This window comes from Bufo bufo, chromosome 4, assembly GCF_905171765.1.
Source record: "Bufo bufo chromosome 4, aBufBuf1.1, whole genome shotgun sequence".
NCBI lineage: Eukaryota > Metazoa > Chordata > Amphibia > Anura > Bufonidae > Bufo > Bufo bufo.
The window spans coordinates 117,902,236-117,925,450 of NC_053392.1; the positions used below are offsets into that span (position 1 = coordinate 117,902,236).

A 23,215-nucleotide genomic window follows, 5' to 3' on the forward strand; every position below is an offset into this window, starting at 1 on the left:
ACCGGCCCGTCTGGCACCAACAACCATGCCACGCTCAAAATTGCTTAAATCACCTTTCTTTCCCATTCTGACATTCAGTTTGGAGTTCAGGAGATTTTCTTGACCAGGACCACCCCCCTAAATGCATTGAAGCAACTGCCATGTGATTGGTTGACTAGATAATTGCATTAATGAGAAATAGAACAGGTGTTCCTAATAATTATTTAGGTGAGTGTATGTATGTATATATATATATATATATATATGTATATATATATATATATATATATACACAGTATAAACATTACTATATTAAGGAGATTTGTAATTCAAAGCTTGTGACGTGTTCAGTTCATATTCACCATACATGAAGCAGAAAAAATAGAGTTGTCTTGAAGTCTAGAAGTTATGTTGTACACTGTAAGGGGTATGTCATTCATCAGCCGACTGCAGTTATTCACTAGTGTCTATTTTAGGCCTAATGCACACGACAGTTGTTTTTTGCGTCCACAAATTATGCGTCCGCTAAAAAAAACGGATGTGGCATCTGTTTTTTTTGGAGGATCCGTTTTTTTCCACAGATACCTTGTAATAAATGCCTATCCTTGTCCGCAAATGTGAAAAAAGTAGGACATGCACTATTTTTTTTTGCTGAAGGCGAAACACGGACAACGGATGCGGAACACAAATGGATGAATTATTAGCATTTTTTTGCTGACCCATTGAAATGAATGGGTCCCCATCCTATCTTCAAAAAAACGTTGTGTGCATGAGGCCATATGTGTAATGCATAACTACCTGTATAGAAGTCTCCATCTGTCTTGCATGGGGTGAAATCATCTACCATAAAAAAGAGAAAACATATAAATCAATTTTATAATTATCTTAATAGGCAATATGCAGTAAACCTATGTATACAGGGTGAGTCACAGGACACCATTTTATTTCAGGCACAAAACGGAAAATTAAATATCTGAATGCCCCAGCAAGTTATGGGTGAGGAGGCCTATCTTCTAGGCTATGTCTACAGATAAGCGAATTTATGAAAAGTTCTATTCGGCTGATTCGCAGAATTTTGCAAAAAAATTTGCTTTGTGACGAATAACTTCGTCATACGTCACCACGCACGGGATTTCGAACGAGATCTTCAATCAAGACGGAGGCTGGCGGCCCGTTGCGAGCAAATGGAGGAGGTAAGTATGAATTTTTTTTGTTTTTTACACTATTTCAGGTTAAATCGATTTGCTGACACGAAATTTGGCTTCAAGGCGATTCGAATTAATCCTGAAGTTCGGATTGAATTCCACTTCGTGGCATTTGATTCGCTCATCTCTAGATATGTCCAGAACATGGCTTCCATGTTGAAGCTGCCATATTGGATCAAGGGTAAAAGATCAAACGTTATCAACACAGAAAGTTTCAACAACAATCGGGAACGTTCCCTGTGATGCACAGCTATTTGATGTGTTCACTAAGTTGTCCCTAGTGCTAAACACAGAGCTTTGAAGTTTTAAAATTTCTGTGTTGATAACTTTTGAACCACAAGAGATATTGCGAATTTCACCTTGATTCAATATGGCAGCTTTGAAGATGGCGGCTATGTTCCGGACATAACCTAAGATATAAGACCCCTCACCCATTACTTGCTGGGGTATTCATATATTTCATTTTCCCATTCATTTCTGAAATAAAAGGGTGTTCTGTGACTTGTTACTCACCCTTTAGTATGTTTTATCATTGGAAATCACTGGATACATAAAACGTATCTTTTAATAGTGAGATTAAAATGAATATGGTAAAAGCAGGGAAACATTTGGTACACCAATCTAGTTTTGGGGGCTAGCATTTGGCCTGGCTGTTCCTCTCTACTATTTTGGACCTGGGCTATTGTTTGCCTTTCTCTACTATCCTGCTTAGCTCATCATTTATCTAGCTGGGGGCCTATTATGATCACTTAATCTGAGAGACCCCTGATGAACCTGCACTTTGGGAAAACACATTGGGACAATGCAGGGATTTGTAGGGTGCAAGCAGGGAGAGATTCTCGGACCCCAATTTTAGGGCAGTTAGGGGTCTCTATATTTATTCTAGGTTCCCCCTTTCCCTATTCCTCTACCTAACACTATTGGTTATTGCTTTGACTACACCATATGTTTGTGGATCTTATGTTTTGATTTTTATTGTATTCATTTTAATCTGAAGTTTTATGTGCTATGTACTCAGTGATAGCGTTTCATATTTATATAGTACCCATGTATCCTGAAAATCAATTGTCTGATCCAACTGAACTGTGTAATGCTTTATCATTTACAAGGATTTATAGATATGTGGGAAATTACAAAAATAAGAGACAGTATTGTACACAATAACCAACATTTCAGTTTGTTTGGTAGTTGGGTTGTCTGGTTTAAAAAACTATTTTCAAATATCCTTCTCTTCCCAAACATTTGTCTGGTGAGGGCACTGCTGGCCACCACCACATCCAAATGGGGAAAGAATGGAGAGATAGGGATAATACCAAGTACGCACATTTGTCTGTTTCTGTAACCGCCATAGAAGTGAATGGAGTGACTGATGCAAATGCACAGCCATTCTTTAGTCAGATGTGACATAGTAAACGCTGCAAAAATTAAACTCAAAAAAGAAAACCCCAAAAATTGTGGAACAGTTTTTTCTACCCCGCCAAAAACAGGGAGTAACAGGAGAATATTTGCAGATTATTATGAAATTTCGTGGCTTTTCTGAAGTTTTTAATTAATTTGGACAACCCCTTTTAACACCTTTCTACTCAGTGGAAAGATTTGAAAAGTTTCCGCTGCTTTAATATCTACTCTTCCATGCTCATTGTGATTAGTGAACATGGATAATTTAAAAATTATATATGCAAGATGGGTATGAGATATTGTATAAAAATGGGTAGCACAGTGTCTCAGTTCTTAGCACTGGTGCCTTTCAGCGTTGGGGTCCTGGATTTGAATCCGACCAAGGTCAATTTGTATGTTCTCCCTTTGTTTGCGTGGGTTTCCTCTCGATACTCCGGTTTCCTCCCACACTCTAAAGACCTACTAAAAGGGAATTTACATAGGGGACAGAGTGATGATAATTTCTGTAAAGTGCTGAGGAATATATCAGCACTATTTCAGAGAGTAAAATAAATAAAAATAAATGTTGAGCAATACTGAGGGTGGTTTTGGCCATGACAAGTAAGCAATGTTGGTAAATGGGAATCCACTGCTGTCCTCAAGTTACCGCAGTCTGAAAGTATGATGGTTGACAATTGCAGGTTTATGGCCACATACAGGTTGCAATGCATCCCCATTTGTTTCCATTGCATTGCAAGGCTGCAGTGCCACACAGAAATATGCATTGTGGCTAAAGTTATCGTGTAGATTCAGCCTATATGGTCAGGGCCAGCATCAGCACATCCGGTCTATGTTGAAGATCGCTGTACAGGAAATCCCCCAGTGCTTCTGAATACCCCAGCATTACTGTACAGTCAGGACTCCAGGCTTAGGAGTCCCTGCTCTGACTCCATATATGGATATGTCCATATATGGAGTCAGTGCTATGAACATGAAGGGGGTATCCCCAAGCATTATCAGTATGCTTGGGGACACCCAGTGTATTTACCAGTGAGTCTAATTTAGCCTCTGTTTCTGAAATGCTGGGATTTGAACTCACAACCTTTTACATTAAAGGCAAGAGCCTTAGCCACTGAGCTATGAAGCTCAATGTTAAACTTTGCTAGAAAAACCTAATAGTAGTTTCTCATGCATTAGGTATTCCTATACAGCAGAAGTATTTTTTTATATGTACTATGCACAAAATAGTACATATATGTGAATGCATAATATGTGGGAAACTACTGAGGTTGTTAGCCATAATATATGTTCAACAGGTTAACGTGAAGCTCTATGGCCCAGTGGTTAAAGTTCTTGACTTTAATGTAGAAGGCTATGAGTTCAAATCCCAGCATAATCATTTAAAAAATAGAGGCTAAATAGACACGCCAACCCTTTAATTTGTGTAACTATTATTTTTTGTTGGGAAAGGTGGCAACCCTAACAGGACCCCTGCTCCCCGGTGACCCCCATAACTTTTTTTTAAAGTTATGTCTACAGAGATGTGTGGGGACTCATTTGAGGGAAATCTGTCTTTTTTTACAATACCATTTTGGGGTGTGTATTACTTGATCACTTTTTATAAAAAATTTCTTGGGAGATAAAGTGATGAAAAAACTGCAAATCAGCCTTTTTTATATATTTTTTCTTTTACATCCTTCACCAGATGGGCAAACTTTTTTTTAAATATTTTAATAGTATGGGTGTTTTCGCATGTGACGACGATACCCATAGTTTTATTCTTTTTTGTAAATTTTTGGGGAAAGTGGGGTGATTTTACGTTTTAATTTTTTTTATATTTTCAAAACTTTTTTTTCCTTTTTTTAAATTACTTTTCATCAGATTGCAACTTATGCAGAGTAATGGAAATTGCTCCATATAGAACTCACTATATCACAGTTTAGTGATGACACCTAGTGGCCTGAACTGGGATATACTTAGGCCTCATGCACACGACAGTTTTTTTTTGCGGTCCGCAAAACGGATTTCCGTTGTTTCGTGATCCGTGACCGTTTTTTCTTCCGTGGGTCTTCCTTGATTTTTGGAGGATCCACGGACATGAAAAGTGAAAAAAAAAACTAAGTCAAGTTTGCATTGAAAATGATAGGAAAAACGGACACGAATCACGGACACGGATCACGGACGCGGATGACTATCTTGTGTGCATCCGTGATTTTTCACGGACCCATTGACTTGAATGGGTCCGTGAACCGTTGTCCGTCAAAAAAATAGGACAGGTCATATTTTTTTCACGGACTGGAAAAACGGATCACGGACGCCAAGTGGTGCATTTTCCGATTTTTCCACGGACCCATTGAAAGTCAATGGGTCCGCGAAAAAAAACGGAAAGCGGAACAACGGCCGCGGATGCACACAACGGTCGTGTGCATGAGGCCTAACAATGAGCCTGGAAGCCCAGTACAGGCTGCGGCTCATTTTTAGAACAGGGTGCTTTCCTTGATCTCCGCTGGGGGAAGGCGTGTCTGAGCAGGAAGCCCACGCTTCCGTTCTTTAATACTCTCAGATGCCATGGTGACATTTGACAAATGCCACAAGGGGCCCACTGAGATTTATCGCCCTACGGCCCACATGAACCTGGAGCCGACCCTGTATATAGTAAATGTTGGGCTAAACTGATGATGTATTATGGATGAAACTTTTGGGTCTAGTTGAAATTACCTTTATTGTAGTACCCTTCAACTGCTGGAACCAGTCCACATTTCAGTGCTGTATACATGTGTTCTGTCTGGAGAGTTACTGCATCAGCTTCACGTTTCTGAAAGGGAAATATGTTACTGATGTCCACAACCCTTACCACTCTTTGCTCATCTTCTCTGAGCTAACCCAGATAATGCTTATACTGCCAGTAACGTAATGCTTTTATACTGCCAGGAAAGATTATTTACCAGAATTTTCTCAATGCACTGATCTGCAGAAGATGGCTCTGTGCATTTAATAGCACCACCACTTACTGCGGACCAGTCATCACATTTTATCTTCTCGTTCTTGTTTTGTGTACACCAGCGTATTTCGTTCTTTGAAGGAAGAGGTTCTCCTAATAGAAAAATTTCATTTTCATATTAATATTAAAACATTTGCATTGGAGTTTCCTAAATTTTTGCTTAAAGGGTTTCTGTCACCCCACAAAACTCATTTTTTTTTTTTTTGGATAGTTAGATTCCTTATAGGGCGATATAGGAGAATATAATAGTCTTACTTACTTTCATGCGGCCGATTCTTTATAAAACGAAGTTTTATAATATGTAAATGAGGGCTCTACCAGCAAGTAGGGCGTCTACTTGCTGGTAGCCGCAGCAGCAATCCGCCCCCTCGCCGTGTTGATTGACAGGGCCAGCCGGGATCTCCTCCTCCGGCCGGCCCTGTCAGTAATTCAAAAATCGCGCGCCTCCGGTCATTCGGCGCAGGCGCTCTGAGATGAGGAGGCTCGTCTCCTCAGTGCGCCTGCGCCGATGACATCACCGAAAGAGAAGACGTCATCGGCGCAGGCGCACTGAGGGAGTGCTGAGGAGACGAGCCTCCTCATCTTAGAGCGCCTGCGCCGAATGACCAGAGGCGCGCGATTTTTGAATTACTGACAGGGCCGGCCGGAGGAGGAGATCCCGGCTGGCCCTGTCAATCAACACGGCGAGGGGGCGGATTGCTGCTGCGGCTACCAGCAAGTAGACGCCCTACTTGCTGGTAGAGCCCTCATTTACATATTATAAAACTTTGTTTTATAAAGAATCGGCCGCATGAAAGTAAGTAAGACTATTATATTCTCCTATATCGCCCTATAAGGAATCTAACTATCCAAAAAAAAAAAAAAGAGTTTTGTGGGGTGACAGAAACCCTTTAAGGGCTTAATCAAGACAATTGTCCCCTACCTTGCAGTGTTTTCATGGCATTAAACAATTCTGGGCCCAAAAACAGAAAAGCGTCCATTCCTGATGGAAGAGCAATCAGATTTGTCGTAGTGTCTCCAGACATCAGATCTTTCCCACAAGTGGAGCTGAATAGTTTGCATTCTTTTTTCTGAGATTGGATAGAATTACAAAGTGACATAAGAAAATAATATAAACCACCATTAACAGCTCACTTCTAACTACAAAGCTTGAGAGAGACACAACTAGGTCTGCCCTGTAACTGTAGTTATTGCTGAAATATTAGCATCTTGTGCTGTGTTGCATTACAAATAGGGTTCGTACCAAACTTTAAGATTTTTTGACCCCGGACCCGAACATTTCAGTAAAAGTTCGGGTTCGAGTTCGGCGATTTAATGGCGCATGTTGAAAAGCTGCAGGGCAGCCAATCAACGAGCGTTTAACTCATGTGCCCTTAGGCTGGGTTCACACGGGCGTCACATTTTGGCTCAGGATGCGTCCCGGGTGCATTGCGGCAAACCCGAGTAGGTACCCAATTGCAGTCAGATTTGACTGCGATTGCGTTCCGTTGTTCAGTTTTTATCGCGCGGGTGCAATGCGTTTCCACGCACGTGATAAAAAACTGAATGTGGTACCCAGACCCGAACTTCTTCACTGAAGTTCAGGTTTGGGTTCAAGGTTATGTAGATGTAATTATTTTCCCTTATAACATGGTTATAAGGGAAAATAATAGTTTTCTTTAATACAGAATGCTTAGTAGAAGGTCAATTGAGGGTTAAAAAAATAAATAAAAATTAACTCACCTCCTCCAATTGATCGCGTAGCTGCCGGTCTCCTGTTCTTTCTTCAGGACCTGTCAAAGGACCTGTGGTGACGTCACTGGGCTCATCACATGGTCCAATCACATGGTTCATCACCACGGATGGACCATGTGATTGGACCATGTGATGTGACGTCACCACAGGTCCTTTAGCTGGCAGCTCATGATTAAAGAAGTAAGAAGAGATCGGCAACTAAGCGATCAAAAGGAGGAGGTGAGTTAATTTTTAAAAATATTTTTTAACCCTCAATTGACCTTCAACTAAGCATTCTGTATTAAAGAATGCTATTATTTTCCCTTATAACCATGTTATAAGGGAAAATAATACAGTGAAAAGACTGTCATCTTAGCAACCATGTGTGAAAATCGCACCGCATCTGCAATTGCTTGCGGATGCTTGCGATTTTACGCAGCCCCATTCACTCTATGGGACCTGCGTTGCGTGATAAACGCACAATATAGAGCATGCTGCGATTTTCACGCAACGCACAATTGATGCGTGAAAATCACCGCTCATGTGCACAGCCCCATAGCAGTGATTGGGTCTGGATTCAGTGCGGGTGCAATGCGTTCACCTCACGCATTGCACCCGCGAGCAAATCTCGCCAGTGTGAACCCAGCCTTAGAAGCCATCACAGCCATGCCTACTAATGGCATGGCTGTGATTGACCAGTGCAGCATGTGACCCAGCCTCTATATAAGCTGGAGTCACGTAGCGCCGCACGTCACATCAGCTCTTACTAGTGTAGGAAGAGGATGCTGCAGCTGTGAGGGAGAGAATAGGAAACAATTCTGGTGTTCTTGGTGTTAAATCTGCAAACTACAGCGATTATTTTTTTGGGTGCTATGCTACATTTTTGTACCCCTGAGCCCAGTTTTTACAGAGAAATAAGCTTTAATCAGTCTGTTTGTTAGGTGGGCGTCGGCGACCATTTTTGCAAGTGCAGTGCACTTGCAACTGCATGTGTGCCAGGAACATTACTTTAATCCTGTTCTGGTAGCTCAGTGGGCAACATCTAAGCATTTTTTAAGGACTCCTGCACTGCATATGTGCTAGGGGAAGGGAAAATAATATAGGTAATCCGTCTGTAACTTCAGGGCCCCGGGGGGGGACATATTCACATTTTTTTCAGTGAAGTGCCCCTGTGCTGAATATCTGACAGGGAAAATCTATTCATTAAATCCCTTTTTTTGGAGGTCAAGTACCCCTGCGGCCTGCAGTGCATACCTGCCAGTGAAAATAATTAAATTACATTAGTCTGTCACATATTTGTGTGACCTAAAGCGATTTTTTTTCTCTTTCTGACACTACATATCTGACAGTCAAATAAAACCAGTAAATACTGCTGTTACATTGTCGGTTGAAAAAAATCACACTTTTTGTGCTAGATAGTACATTTGCGGCCTGTGCTGCATTTCTGATAGTCCAATAAAACCGTTAAATACTGCTGTTATATTGTTGTTTGAAAAAAACACCCTTTTGTGCTAGATAGTACATTTTCGGCCTGCGCTGCATTTCTGACAATCCAATAAAACCGTTAAATACTGCTGTTACATTGTCGGTTGAAAAAAACTCACTTTTTGTGCTAGATAGTACATTTGCGGCCTGTGCTGCATTTCTGATAGTCCAATAAAACCGTTAAATACTGCTGTTACTTTGTCGGTTGAAAAAAAACTCACTTTTTGTGCTAGATAGTACATTTGCAACCTGCGCTGCATTTCTGACAGTCCAATAAAACCGTTAAATACTGCTGTTACTTTTTCGGTTAAAAAACTAACTTTTTGTGCTAGATAGTACATTTGCGGCCTGCACTGCATTTCTGACAGTCCAATAAAACCGTTAAATACTGCTACATTGTCTGTTGAAAAAAACTCACTTACATTGTTGGTTGACAAATTCACATTTTTTATGACCGTGAAGTAATTGTATTAAATTCGCCTGTCACACTGTTGTGTGACCTCAAGAAATTTTTTCTCTTTATGACACCGGCACAGCCTTACTGTCAGTAAACTTAATTGTTGACTATTGGCGGTTACATTGTCGCCGGACATAAACCATCTGTTAGTTTGGTGGGTGAACGCAAAGAATGAGGAGAGCGTCAAATAAGGGATGTGGCCCTGGTCGCAGTGCTGCTGGTGGAGCTCCTGTTGCAGGGAGAGGACGTGGTCGATCTGTGCCAGCTACACGCACAAGTGAAACACCTTCCTCAGGTGCGAGTAGGCGACAGAACCTTAAGCGTTATTTGGTAGGCCCGAATGCTGCTCTACGAATGGTGAGGCTAGAACAAGTACAGGCGATAGTAGATTGGGTGGCTGACAGTGCCTCCAGTTCCTCCTTGTCTCCCACCCAGTCCCCTGCTGAAAGATCACAGTTGGCACCTGCAGCCGATGTCCATCAGTCTTTCACCTCACCCCCTTGCAAATCAGTCAAGCAGTCTGAGCCCCAAGTCATGCAGCAGTCTCTTCTGCTTTTTGATGACTCTGCTAGCAGGGTTTCCCAGGGCCATCCACATAGCCCTGAGCCAGATGTGGAAGAGATTGAGTGCACCGATGCCCAACCACTGATGTTTCAGAATGAGTACATGGGAGGACCATCGCAGCATGTCTCCGATGATGACGAAACACAGGTGCCAACTGCTGTGGCTTTCTGCAGTGTGAAGACCGATAAGGAGGGCAGGGGTGAAGACTGGGTGGAAGATAATGTGGAGGACGATGAGGTCCTCGACCCCACATGGAGTCAAGGTCATGCGAGTGACCTGTGTAGTTCGGAGGAAGAGGCGGTGGTCGCACAGAGCCACCAGCACAGCAAAAGAGGGAGCAGGGTGCAAAAGCGGAGCGACCGTCCCCTAGACAGTACGCCTGCTACTGCCCACCGCACCAAAGGAACGAGCACACCAAAGCCAGCTGCAAGGAATTCCCTGGTGTGGCAGTTCTTCAGACAATGTGCTGACAACAAGACACGAGTGGTTTGCACACTGTGCAATCAGAGCCTGAAGCGAGGCATAAAAGTTCTAAACCTGAGCACAACCTGCATGACCAGGCATCTAAGTGCAAAGCACCAGCTGCAGTGGAGTAGACACCTCAAAAACCAAGAAAGATCTTTGGCTCCTCCTGCTTCCTCTTCTGCTGCAGTCTCGGCCTCTTCATCCCCCTCTGGAGTGACAGTGGCACCTGCCACCCCGCAAACAGAGGATGTGCCAGCAACGCCACCACCTGCATCACCAAGCATCTCCACAATGTCCCACGGAACCGTTCAGCTGTCTATCTCCCAAACACTGGAGCGAATGAGAAAGTACCCCCCTACCCACCTGGGATCCCTGGCCCTGAATGCCAGCATTTCCAAATTCCTGGCCTTTGAAATGCTGTCATTCCGTCTGGTGGACACGGACAGTTTTAAGAATCTGATGGCGGTGGCTGTCCCACAGTACGTTGTGCCCAGCCACCACTACTTTTCCAGACGAGCCATCCCTTCCCTGCACAACCAAGTGGGGGACAAAATCAGGTGTGCACTGCGCAACGCCATCTGTGGCAAGGTCCACCCAACTACTGATACGTGGACCAGTAAGCACGGTCAGGGACGTTATATCTCCCTAACAGCACACTGGGTAAATGCAGTGGCGGCTGGCCTGAGGCGGATAGCAGTTTGCTGCATGTCCTTCCACCACCGAGGATTGCAGGGCATTTCTCTTTGCCTCCTGTTGCTTCCTCCTCCTACTCTGCTTCCTCATCCTCTACCGCCTCCTCATCTGGTCAGCGTAACACCCTCACCACCAACTTCAGCACAGCCAGGGGTAAAGAACAGCAGGCAGTTTTGAAACTTATCTGTTTGGGGGACAAAGCCCACACCGCGCAGGATCTGTGGACGGCATGAAACAACAGACCGATGAGTGGTTGGTGCCAGTGAGCTTCAACCCCGGCCTGGTGGTGTGTGATAATGGGCTAAATCTCGTAGCAGCTGTGGGCCTAGCCGGTTTGATGCACATCCCTTGCCTGGCACATGTGCTGAATTTAATTTAATAACTTGTCCCACCCTCTCCACCTAATTAGATTTCAGCCATTGACCTCCCTTGGATGTGGAATCCCTTTCTCAGGCTCCCTCTCCGGCATGGAACCCTGATTCCCCGTTACCCCTGATCACCATGGTAGGCGCATAAAAGAACATCGAAAGTTGATAGGGAAGATATCCAAATGGATCATAGACGTCATGGGGACGTGCAATCAGGCAGAAGTTATCTAGAGTCAACAAAGCGGCAGCAGGGCCTCTCCTGTATAACATTTCCTAATCCAAAATACCGCAGTGACATTCCTGGTAATTTTTTATTACTCATTGCAATAACAGAGCATCTTAGGAGTCCTGTATTGTTATTTATCGTCACTACCTCCCCGAGTCGGGAGTGGGTAATTGCCGTGCGCCTCCTGCCTTCCGTCGATTTTTCTGCTTTAATAACTTGTCCCACATCTCCACCCAATCAGATTTCAGCCATTGACCTCCCTTGGATGTGGTATCCCTTTCTCAGGCTCCCTCTCTCCGGCATGGAACCCTGATTCCCCGTTACCCGTGATCACCATGGTAGGTGCATAAAAGAACATCGAAAGTTGATAGGGAAGATTTCCAATTGGATCGTGGACGTCACGGGGACGTCACGGGGACGTGCTATCAGGCAGAAGTTATCTAGAGTCAACAAAGCGGCAGCAGGGCCTCTCCTGTATAATGTTTCCTAATCCAAGATACCGCAGTGACATTCCCTGTAATTAAAATTATTACTTATTTCAATAACAGGGCATCTTAGGAGTCCTGTATTGTAATTTATCGTCACTACCTCCCCGAGTCGGGAGTGGGTAATTGCCGCGCGCCTCCTGCCTTCCTTCAATTTTTCTGCTTTAATAACTTGTCCCACATCTCCACCCAATCAGATTTCAGCCATTGATCTCCCTTGGATGTGGTATCCCTTTTTCAGGCTCCCTCTCCGGCATGGAACCCTGATTTCCCATTAACCGTGATCACCATGGTAGGCGCATAAAAGACAGTAGAAACAGAGGAAGAAAAAAAAAAAGGAAGTTAATCCAATCCTTCAGGGATCGAAGAAATCCCTAAAGGGAATGAAGTTGAGGGGGTGCTGACAGTGGTGGGACAATGTGTCTGAAAAGGAGGGAAAGCAGGAAGTAGGGATGGCTGCTCAAAGAAAAGTGTTCGATGGATATCTGAACACTTAGAAACCAATCATTACGGAAAAGTGGGGAGAGATAATGTCCCCTAGGGGGAGTAGTAGTTTCCCCCAGCGGGCAGTCTCTGCCTACAGAAAAAGGAGGCAGAAGATGAGTGCCACTCCTAGAATATTCGAAAAAAGTACTATAAGTGTTAGCGTTTTAGGGTGGTATTGGTAAAAGCAGATGGAATGTGTGAGCAATAGTCCACAGATAGACACATGAAGAAATAATAGTATTAAGGTAAGAGGTTCTAACCCCTCAATATAAACAATAGTACTATAAACCCTAGATAGGTTATTAGGTACTCAATGGATCAAGGATGACCAAATCCACTATTAATAAAATTGTTTTAGAAATATAAAAAAATGTGAAGTAACATAAAACAGCAATAAATATATGTGCACTCACTTCACTGGGGGGTAGTCATCAGGATAAGCACATAACACCTGTGACGTTGAACCCCCCGGCCAGGATCGCATGTAGATTCACAGTGATGGATGACAGCACACTTCAAGGCTTCAAATCAATCACTTTATTAAGACAATGTATGGCTCGACGCGTTTCAGGGACTACAATTCCCCTTCCTCAGGAGCAGGTGCAACGCGTCGAGCCATATATTGTCTTAATAAAGTGATTGATTTGAAGCCTTGAAGTGTGCTGCCATCCATCACTGTGAATCTACATGCGATCCTGGCCGGGGGGGTTCAACGTCACAGGTATGTTATGTGCTTATCCTGATGACTTCCCCCCAGTGAAGTGAGTGCACATATATTTATTGCTGTTTTATGTTACTTCACATTTTTAAATATTTATATAACAATGTTATTAATAACCTGTAACATTATTACACTCCAGAAATACATCCAAGCCCCTCTTGAACTCTTTTAGTGAGTTCACCATCACCACCTCCTCAGGCAGAGAGTTCCAGGCTAGGATAGTCTAAGGCTACTTTCACACTAGCGGCACGGACCTCCGGCAGGCTGTTCCGTCAGGTGAACAGCCTGTCGGATCCGTCCTGCCGCTAGTGAACGTGTGCCCCCAGACTGCCGCTCCGTCCCCATTGACTATAATTGGGGTGGGGCGGAGTTCCGATGGAGGCACAGCAGTGCACAGCGAGAGGCTGCAGGAATAAATTTCGGACATGTCGTAGTTTTATTCCGGCAGCCTCTCGCCGTGTGCTGCCGTGCCTCCGCCGTGCCTCCGCCCCCGCCCCCATTATAGTTAATGGGAACAGAGCGTCAGTCCAGGGGCACATGTTCACTAGCGGCAGGATGGATCCGACAGGCTGTTCACCTGACGGAACAACCTGCCGGAGGTCCGTGCCACTAGTGTGAAAGTAGCCTAACCCGTTCATCGGATAATATGCTTATTTGTGCAGGCACCTAAATAATCGTTTACCGGCAGAAGATCGTGCCGTCTAAACAGCCTCTGTTGCTGGAAAACAATGATTCTGTATGGAAATGAGTAATGGCATTAGTTATCGCTCCTTCCCATACTGTGGAGGAGATCGCTGCATGTAAATGTAGCTGTCTCCTTCACAGATGAGCAGGCGAATGTCCGGTCTAAAGGGATCTTTAGAAGCAGAACTGATTACAAAAGAAATGCTTAGAGATATCTGTAGGGGGTGCAGAAATTGTTCTAACGTCCCAATGGTCCCCTACCATGTGAGAGAGCACAAGTACTTTAATGCAGGGTGGATGAAGATTGCAAAAGAGTACTTGGGGCAAAGATTATACATGTTATACGTGTTTCATACAAGACTTACAGGAAAGTGTATTACTCATTGATTTAAAGAATACTGAACAGAGAATCCTTGTGTCATATACCAAAACCTTAAGATAGCCATACATTTTAGATTGCTGTTGTACAAATGTGGCGCACAGGAGTGACACACAAACCAATAATAGAGGTGCACACAGTTAAGAGGAATCACCCTTCCTCTTGGAAAGAAAAACTGTAATAATATAGGATAGCCGGGCACACTCAATATACTGGGACCATATAGAATTTAATATACTCAAAAAATCGTTATAATATATAACCTTACATATAATAGATGAAATAAAATGGCATAAAAACCTGAAATAATCAGGCTAAAATTGATGATAAGGAAATGCAGTGCGTGAATAGATAATGGAATAGGATGGTACAGTAGTCCTATAATGTGCAAACTGCACTAGGGACAACACCCCCAAAGTCAACCGGCAATGATCGCTTTATGGTAAACTTCGCCTCCAATAATGGCATATGTCGGCATCAAGCTCGTGCTACTATTTCAAGAAGGCTCATAGATGGTATAGTCAGTCTTAGTCAATTGTACACACTCCAAATATATATTGCTTTGGTATGAACTTGGTTAGTAAGAGTTTAGCGGCGTCCCGCTATACTTACAAATCAGCGGCGTCCCGCTGAACTGTTATGAATGCTGCGCTTTTCCAATATGTAATCTTGCTGGCATGCTGTTCGGAAAGTGCTTACCATGCCTGCTGGATACCCCTTTGTCGCTCTGGACACCTCTCTTGTGGAACTGGAGACCGGTGTCTTGCAAGCTCTAGTGGTTCCCTGAGGAAGGGGCCATTTAGAACCCCGAAACGCGTTTAGGCCATTTTATTTCATCTATTGTTGTATATTATATGTAAGGTTATATATTATAACGATTTTATGAGTATATTAAATTCTATATGGTCCCAGTATATTGAGTGTGCCCGGCTATCCTATATTATTACATTTTAGATTGCTGTTGGCTATCTTTTACGACCTCCAATAAATGAGCATGGTCTGCATGACCAAACGTGCATGTCTTCTGAATGAGGAAAGGGGAGTAAGCGGGACCAAACTTCTCTAGTTGTGGCTTATCTTCTTAGCAAAAAAATTAAATGAGGAGGTCCCCATAAACTGTATGCAAGTCTATGCAAAATCAACAACTTTGGCCAAAACTAATCTGTGTAGGTCAAGCTTTAGACCCTGTATTAACCCTGGCATGACACAATGTATAAATCTAGAAGACTCCCCTACATGTAACTATACAAACATTTTTCTGAGACAATAGTTTTGGGATTGCTCTAACCTCAATGGACAACAGATTGTGTAAATAATACAAAAACACATTCATTTATGCACATTATATTATTTTCCCATAAACCTTTAAAAAAGCAGGTATATTCACATCATTACAACATTAAAAAATACAGTAAAAAATACAGTAATAAATTCTCATTAACTACAGTGTAATATGTGACCTTGTACCACACAACGGCAAACACAAAGAAATAGCATTTCCAACTTTGGAACTATTTGGTACGATGGTAAAAGCGTGCCAGTGCTTCCCTTGACCATAGCATTTATGTGGAAATAGTGAAGTAGTAAGCTGAACCATACCATAATTTACTTCTGTACTTGGCAATTATTCAGAGATGCATGCATGTGAAGTGATCATCTGCCTGCCCATCATACATACTCAGCATATATGAGTATGCCAAAATGTTCAAATCATGTTAGGATATTGCCTACCTGAGCTTCAAGAAGATACTCAATGATATCCTTACTCTTGTCCCCAGTGCCTTTGGTCACCACAGCATGGCTGGGTACTTTTCCAAAGTTACAGTCTTTATGTTCACTTAGTGGACTTTTAGTATTGTCTGGACACAAAAGCTCAAAATTGTCTGAATCTTGCCCTAAAGAACAATACATTGAATTAACACAGGAAGCAGGTATATACCGGTGTATATATATATATATATATATATATATATATATATATATATATGTGTGTATATATATATATATATATATATACTGTATATATATATATATATATATTTTTTTTTTTGATTATTATTTTTTTATATAATCAGTACAACATTTTCCTCTAGCATGAGATGAACCCATGTATAGCTGCTGTGCTCATTACTATAAAGATAAATACAAAAGCAAAAACAAACACAATGCAACAGCACTCTGGAAACAAAATATATAAAATATTGTCATGCTCATTATAGAAAAATATACTAGTGCTAATGCTATGTTCATTATATAAATGTGAGACTCTTTGCAAATACATTTTGTACAAAATCATTTGTGCCTGTCTGTATTAGCACTAGTTTATTTTCACCGCCGGCCCTGGGAGAGATCTTAGAAGTTCAGATAGACGGAAGACTCAGGAGTCTATCTGACAGATCTCTCTTGTTTTCATTGTTGCTGACAGGTTTCCACCCCTTCGCAGATGCTGCTCATTATCAGTCAAGTGGCTCTTTATATGTTCCACTTCTCACTTGTTTCCCTGCGGCTGATAGTTCTTCTGTGGAGTGCTTTGCTTGTGTGGTGGTTCTCCTGTTCCAGTTGCTTCTCAAGCTAAGTCCTTTTCCCTTTCTTGGTGTTTCTGTTCTGACTAGGCCTCAGGGAGACACTAGCTCCTTCAGTTTGGAAGGAGCCGGTTGCCTCTTTCCCTGTTCCCTAAGCTGAGTGTTTGGTGCAGTGTTTCAGCAGTCTCAGGTTCCTGTGCATGTGCATTTCTACCTTTGAGATTTGCACATGTTGTTAGCAGCTTAGGGAGAGAATCAGAGATTGCTAGGCGGCAACCTCTTTGTTCCCTAGGTTTGGGGCCTAGTCTGTTGTTGTTTTGTTGTGGTTCCCTTTGGTTGTCTTTCCTTCCCCGTACTACCCGTGACATTTATATGTTCAGTCCAAGTTGATCATGCATCGGGGTTTCGGGAGTAATAGTAATAGTTATGTGCATGGCTGGTTTAAGTCAAGTATTATGCTATTGCATAATTTCTGTTTGTTTTTTAAAATATTCCACACACACATTCATAACTGCTGGGGCATTATAGTATAATACAGTAGTCATACAGGACCTGTTCTTAAAATGTCACTAACTTTTCAAAAAATGTTTGATATATCATAGAGACATATTAAAGGTTGTGATCGGTGGGGGCCTGAGTGCTGAAACCCCCATGATCTCTAGAACAAGGGGAGAGAAGCACACTTATATAAGGCTCTTTGTCGCTGCAGAGGATAGAATAGTGATTGACCCATAGACTTCTATGGAGCTGGTCTCATGCAAAAAGGAGAAGGAGCATAATATTGTGCCCTTCTCTCACTTTCTTTTAGAAATTGGTGTGGTTCTCAGCACTGTGGGTCTCAGATCCCCACCAAACAAAATTCCTCCATGGCAGTAAAGTCTGTACTGCCCTCAACAATGAGATTACCTTACTGACTAACTGACTAAGTTCTTAACTCCTTGGTCTTTCTCCTTCTCTCTGAAGATCATTCAGAGATCTTTGAGTCTCTGAAGCTTGAAGCTGGGGGCCTGAAAAGAAGGAGCACATGGTCTTTGCTCCCTCTCCCTACAACCTCTCCCTCAGATTATTTCAATAGAGAGTGGGCCCAGCCCACGCCCTATGACATTCAAATGAAATAGCATTAAAGAACATTGCATTAAATAATACAACATTAATGACAAACCATTTGCAGATACCCCCTGTACTGGAATACTGCACATAGCACAACTAATCCACTAATAAATGGCCAGGAGGCAGTGACTGTTCTAAACAATCCTAGGGTTCTTCCATGGTACCTAGGCTATCTGCCCATATAAGTTATGAGCACAGTATGATGCAATCATGTGGGGTCCACCATTTTTCTTTCTCTTCTATGCAGCTTTGATTACAGCATATATGAGGTTAAACAAAGAAGATCAGAGGTCTCACTGATCTCTCCTGGTACAGAAGAATTAAACTAGACCAATAGTTGAGATTAGACAGAGATGGGAGAGGGGATTAAGCTGTTGGATTTTTTTTAACATATTCATGTATGCTTATAGTTTTTGCTCCACCAGGCTAATTCAGTGAGTAAATTTTCTAGATCTGATTCCATTACCTGATAAAGCGGTGTGTTCCACAAAAGCCACGTCTCCTTTATCCTCTCTCAAACACCTGACCAAAGAAAAAAGTTTATGCAACCATAATTCTGTAATTATTGTCTACAGTCCTGCTGCAAATGTTCGAGAAAGCAACAATGCTATCATAAATACATGAAAAAGAGCCTGCCAGTGACAGATTCACCTATAGGCTTAATAGGTTGATGCCTACAGGCAGTCTTGGTGGAAGGTCATCTACTAATAATTTACTCATGAGAAGGCTGCAGAGAATGCTCAATGTTTCGAAGAGTGAACTGCAATGCCCTGCATTGTTGTGTAAGAGCAGACATATAATTTGATGTCATACACAACTTAAAGATGCTGTCCATAATTTATCTATGTTTTAATCCCCCTCCCCCCAATCAGTAGGACTTGTGAGGGGAACTTTACCTACCTGCTCACCATCACTCAGTAATGGATATCTGGGTCCTGGGCTGTCTTCACTGTATTTCTAGACCGCACATGTAAATTTCCAGCATACACAGGGTAGTGTGTGCTGCTACAGTCAATGACTAGCATCAGTGTTGAAATGTCCCCAGGTGCCATTTTACCCCCTATGCAAGTCACTGCTGGGTCACTTGCCCTTTGGAACTGACAGTTCAGGAGCAGGTAAGTATAGTTCCCTTCACAAGTCACACTGGGTGGAGGGTGAATTTAAAAGAAATTTACTAGTGACCCTCCAACTTACCTAAGTGCTCCTTCATCCCCATAGTATGGTTCTTCAGGACTGCGCTTACACTTATCTTCTTTTCCTGCACACTGCTTACACAAGTTTTCCTCTTTGGCTCCTGGGGCACAGCTGGCTGAGAAGAACTCTGAAGCGGCTATGGTGGAAATGGCACATCATCAACATGTACAGTAAGAGGCTATGTCATCAACACATATATAAGTGCAGGGTGTTATATATTGCCTAAGTATGATCCCCCAGTGAAAATATTCCTGCCCTGGAGCAAATCAGTCTACTGGAAGAATTTTTCCATTAATATATAGAAACTCTATGGGCCTGATTTTTCATGATATTGCCGTGCACTGCCTCCGGCAGTGCACGGCAATATCATGCACCACAATTTTGACAAGGCATATTCTTCATCATTTGTTGTCCATGCTCCTGAACCAAAATCTACACCAGCCTCTAGACCATACCCTGCAGTGGCCACTGTAAAATGTTCTACATGTCAGACATTAAATTGATGTAAGGTAATTGGTTGGCACTCCATATCCACCAGAACAGGAACTACTCTTTGATAGCTGCTTTTTGCTAGTGCCGTGAGCCCCTGAGGAGCTGCTGCAGAGGATGGGAGTGATAGTGGTACTGATGAGATGTGGTTTCATGGTGTACTCCCTCAGGCTGTTTCTCCCTGTACAGTGGAAAGGTAGTTTGAAAAATCATACCAGATGTAAACGTATAAAAGTCTCTCTTTACTTAGTGCAAAATATCAATTACGGCACATCCAGCAATATTATGTACAAAGTGCAGTTTCTGGCAGCAGATAGGAGGTATAGTGGCTGGTTGTGAGGTTATTAAATGGAACTTGCAGATATACAGTTCGACGTAGTACATGTCAGTACGTGTCCACTGTGTGATACATGCTTGAAGTTAGTATGGCCTGGTGGTTATTCTAGGTGATGAGTGTCTGACCTGTTTTCCCTCACCAGCAGCAAGGTCTGGAAAGCTGAGTCTTGCTGGTCACTCTGCTGACCTCATTTGTTGTAGCTTTTTGGAAAGCTGTATCTTGACTCTGGCAAGTTCACTGGAGTAAAGGTCTCACAGGAGAATATTATCAGGCATTTGGAGTAAGGGCTCAAGCATGCCTTCCTCCATACTCAGTACTCTGGAACTTTCCCTCTTGGCAGTAAGGACCAACCCACTCTTGCCAAGAGTTGAGGAACTGGGTGGTTATCACTGTTCCTGCTAACCATACCTCTTCTGCTGGAATCCATGGTAGAACAATGAATAACATAATACATACAAAACAATTGCAGATACCTCCAGGTCTGGGGTCCTGCACTAGTTGCTCTCTTCTATGGCTTTTATCCTGAGTTGGAGAACCTCACTATGACATCCATTTTAAAAGAGATTTTCTTTTTAGGCAAACCTTGAAAATATACTTAACTTATAAAAATGGTGTTAAACTTTATGGTTGCTGCACCATCCATAATTAGTACCTTGTTCAAAAGACTTTTCTTCAGATCCATCCCACAACAGGAAGTGCTTCTTAAAGAGTGCATACAAAGGAGCGATCCAACCGGCTGTCTTTCCCACCGCAGAATGACAAGATCTCTTGCCTTTCAGTTGGTTAAACTGTAATGTACTGGATTTTTTCACCACAGCTACTGCATAATGGCTCCTCACAAGATCTAAAATGTTATATACAAATGTATAAACAGTTAGTTTTAGTACTTATTTTTTATTTTTTTCAAAAAACACTGGAAAAACTTAATACTGGTGTTAGTACCACTGCTTAAGCTGCTAAAACCTTTTATAGAATGGAGATACCTTTCAGAAGTTAAAGGGACATTAAATCTAGTCTAAACATATACAAGTATAAAATGTCCCTCCATATATGCTTGCAACGGCAAGCAGTTTTTCTGTTGTTTTGCAGGAAGAAAGCAGCCCCATCTTCAGCTTTAGACTGACTGTGTGCAATCAGCATGATATCACAAAGCTGGATGTTCTGGTGAAGGTGGCGGGATTTAGGGATTTAGTCCCCATTGTCTATAATAAAGTTCTTAGGCCTCTTACACACGGGTGTCATGGATTTGGGCCGGATAGGATGCGGGTGCGTCGCGGGAAAATGTGCGATTTTACCGCGCAAGTGAAAAACACAAGTGATGCGTGAAAATCACCGCTCATGTGCACAGCCTCATAGAAATGAATGGGTCCGGATTCAGTGTGGGTGCAATGCGTTCACCTAACGCATTGCACCCGCGCGGAAATCTCGCTGTGTGAAAGAGGCCTTAGGCCCCTTTCACACGGGCGAGTTTTCCACGCGGGTGCAATGCGTGAGGTGAGCGTATTGCACCCGCACTGAATCCGGACCCATTCATTTCTATGAGGCTGTGCACATGAGCGGTGATTTTCACGCATCACTTGTGCGTTGCGTGAAAATCGCAGCATGCTCTATTTTGTGCGTTTTTCACGCAACGCAGGCCCCATAGAAGTGAATGGGGCCTGCGTGAAAATCGCAAGCATCCTCAAGCAAGCGCAGATGCGGTGCGATTTTCACGCATGGTTGCTAGGTGACAATCGGGCTGGGGACCCGATCTGTATTATTTTCCCTTATAACATGGTTATAATTGAAAATAATAGCATTCTGAATACAGAATGCATAGTAAAATAGCGCTGGAGGGGTAAAAATTTTTTATTATTAACTCACCGAGTCCACTTGATCTCGTAGTTGCGGATCTCTGTCTTCTTCTGTAATGTTGAGCTGCCGGCTAAGGACCTGTGGTGACATCACATCACATGATCCAATCACATGGTCCCTCACCATGGTGATGAACCATGTGATTGGACCATGTGATGAGCACAGTGACATCATCAAAGGTCCTATTCCTGTGCACAGCAAAGAAGAAGACAGAAGAGAAGCCGGGCTGCGCGATCAAGTGGATTAAAGTGAGTTAAATTTTTATTTTATTTTTTTTAACCCCTCCAGCCCTATTGTACTATGCTCTCTGTATTAAGAATGCTATTATTTTACCTTATAACCATGTGATAAGGGAAAATAATACAATCTACAGAACACCTAACCCAAACCCGAACTTCTGTGAAGAAGTTCGGGTTTAGGTACCAAACATGCCGATTTTTCTCACGCGCGTGCAAAACGCATTACAATGTTTTGCACTCGCGCGGAAAAATCGGGCATTTTCCCGCAACGCACCCGCATCTTATCCACGCAAAAAACATGACGCCCGTGTGAAAGAGGCCTTAGCCTCTATAATGTTGAAGGATCTGCAGGAGGAGTCCAGAGAAGCCACAAAGCAATAATTACAACAGAGATAGGTGAGGATTGTATGTTGTTTGCATTTACTTTGTGGTGAGATCGTGGTGGTTGGTAAAAGAGCCTTTAAATCCAATAAAATATTTATTGCAAAAGGAAAATCTACAGAGTTAAATTAGAAATAACTTAAAGCGAACCTTTCACCTCATTTTCACTTTATAAACTAGCAACAGTACCTTATAGATTATCTTGAGTGTGTTGTTATCCATGTTAGTGCCGCTTTCCTGGGCTCTTTATACTTCAAAAAATCGTCTTATAAACTTCACATTCTGTGCTTCAACAGTCATGCAACCAGTCAAGGGGGTAGCCCTTCCATCTCCTCTGGCCGTACCTCCCCTGCCCTAACCCCTCCTCTATGCTCCTTAACTGACAGCCGGCTCAGTCGCCGGGACGGCGCTTCTGAAACCTGCGCATGCGCCGTCCTTCTGATTCGCAGCGCGATCCCGTCTTTCTTGCTGACAATAGTGGAGCGCGCGCACGGGAGGGAGAGCAGACAGGAGAGCAGACAGGCCGGCATCGCATAAGGCGCATGCGCGATTCTCTTACATGATCGCGCTTTTGTCAGCAAGAAAGACGGGATCGCGCGGCGAATCAGGAGGACGGCGCATGCGCAGGTTTCAGAAGCGCCGTCCCGGCGACTGAGCCAGCTGTCAGTTAAGGAGCATAGAGGAGGGGTTAGGGCAGGGGCGGTACGGCCAGAGGAGATGGAAGGGCTACCCCCTTGACTGGTTGCATGACTGTTGGAGCACAGAATGTGAAGTTTATAAGACGATTTTTTGAAGTATAAA

At 42.9% G+C, this 23,215-nt stretch overlaps 1 protein-coding gene across 39 annotated transcripts in view; it reads right to left on the reverse strand.

Annotated features, from left to right (window-relative positions):
- LOC120997603 (saxiphilin-like) overlaps window positions 1-23,215 on the reverse strand; it is a 390,951-nt gene that overhangs the window by 302,210 nt on the left and 65,526 nt on the right. The window contains exons 8-15 of one of the 39 annotated variants that reach the window (XM_040427747.1): window positions 20,593-20,784; window positions 19,115-19,250; window positions 18,387-18,442; window positions 16,020-16,183; window positions 6,485-6,632; window positions 5,507-5,655; window positions 5,280-5,376; window positions 778-819 (exon numbers count right to left, since the gene is read on the reverse strand). The exons of the other annotated variants lie outside the window; for them this stretch is intronic. Of the exons in view, the coding sequence (XP_040283681.1) occupies window positions 778-819; window positions 5,280-5,376; window positions 5,507-5,655; window positions 6,485-6,632; window positions 16,020-16,183; window positions 18,387-18,442; window positions 19,115-19,250; window positions 20,593-20,784 (984 nt within the window). The remainder of the gene's footprint in view (window positions 1-777; window positions 820-5,279; window positions 5,377-5,506; window positions 5,656-6,484; window positions 6,633-16,019; window positions 16,184-18,386; window positions 18,443-19,114; window positions 19,251-20,592; window positions 20,785-23,215) is intronic. 39 annotated transcript variants of the gene reach the window in all.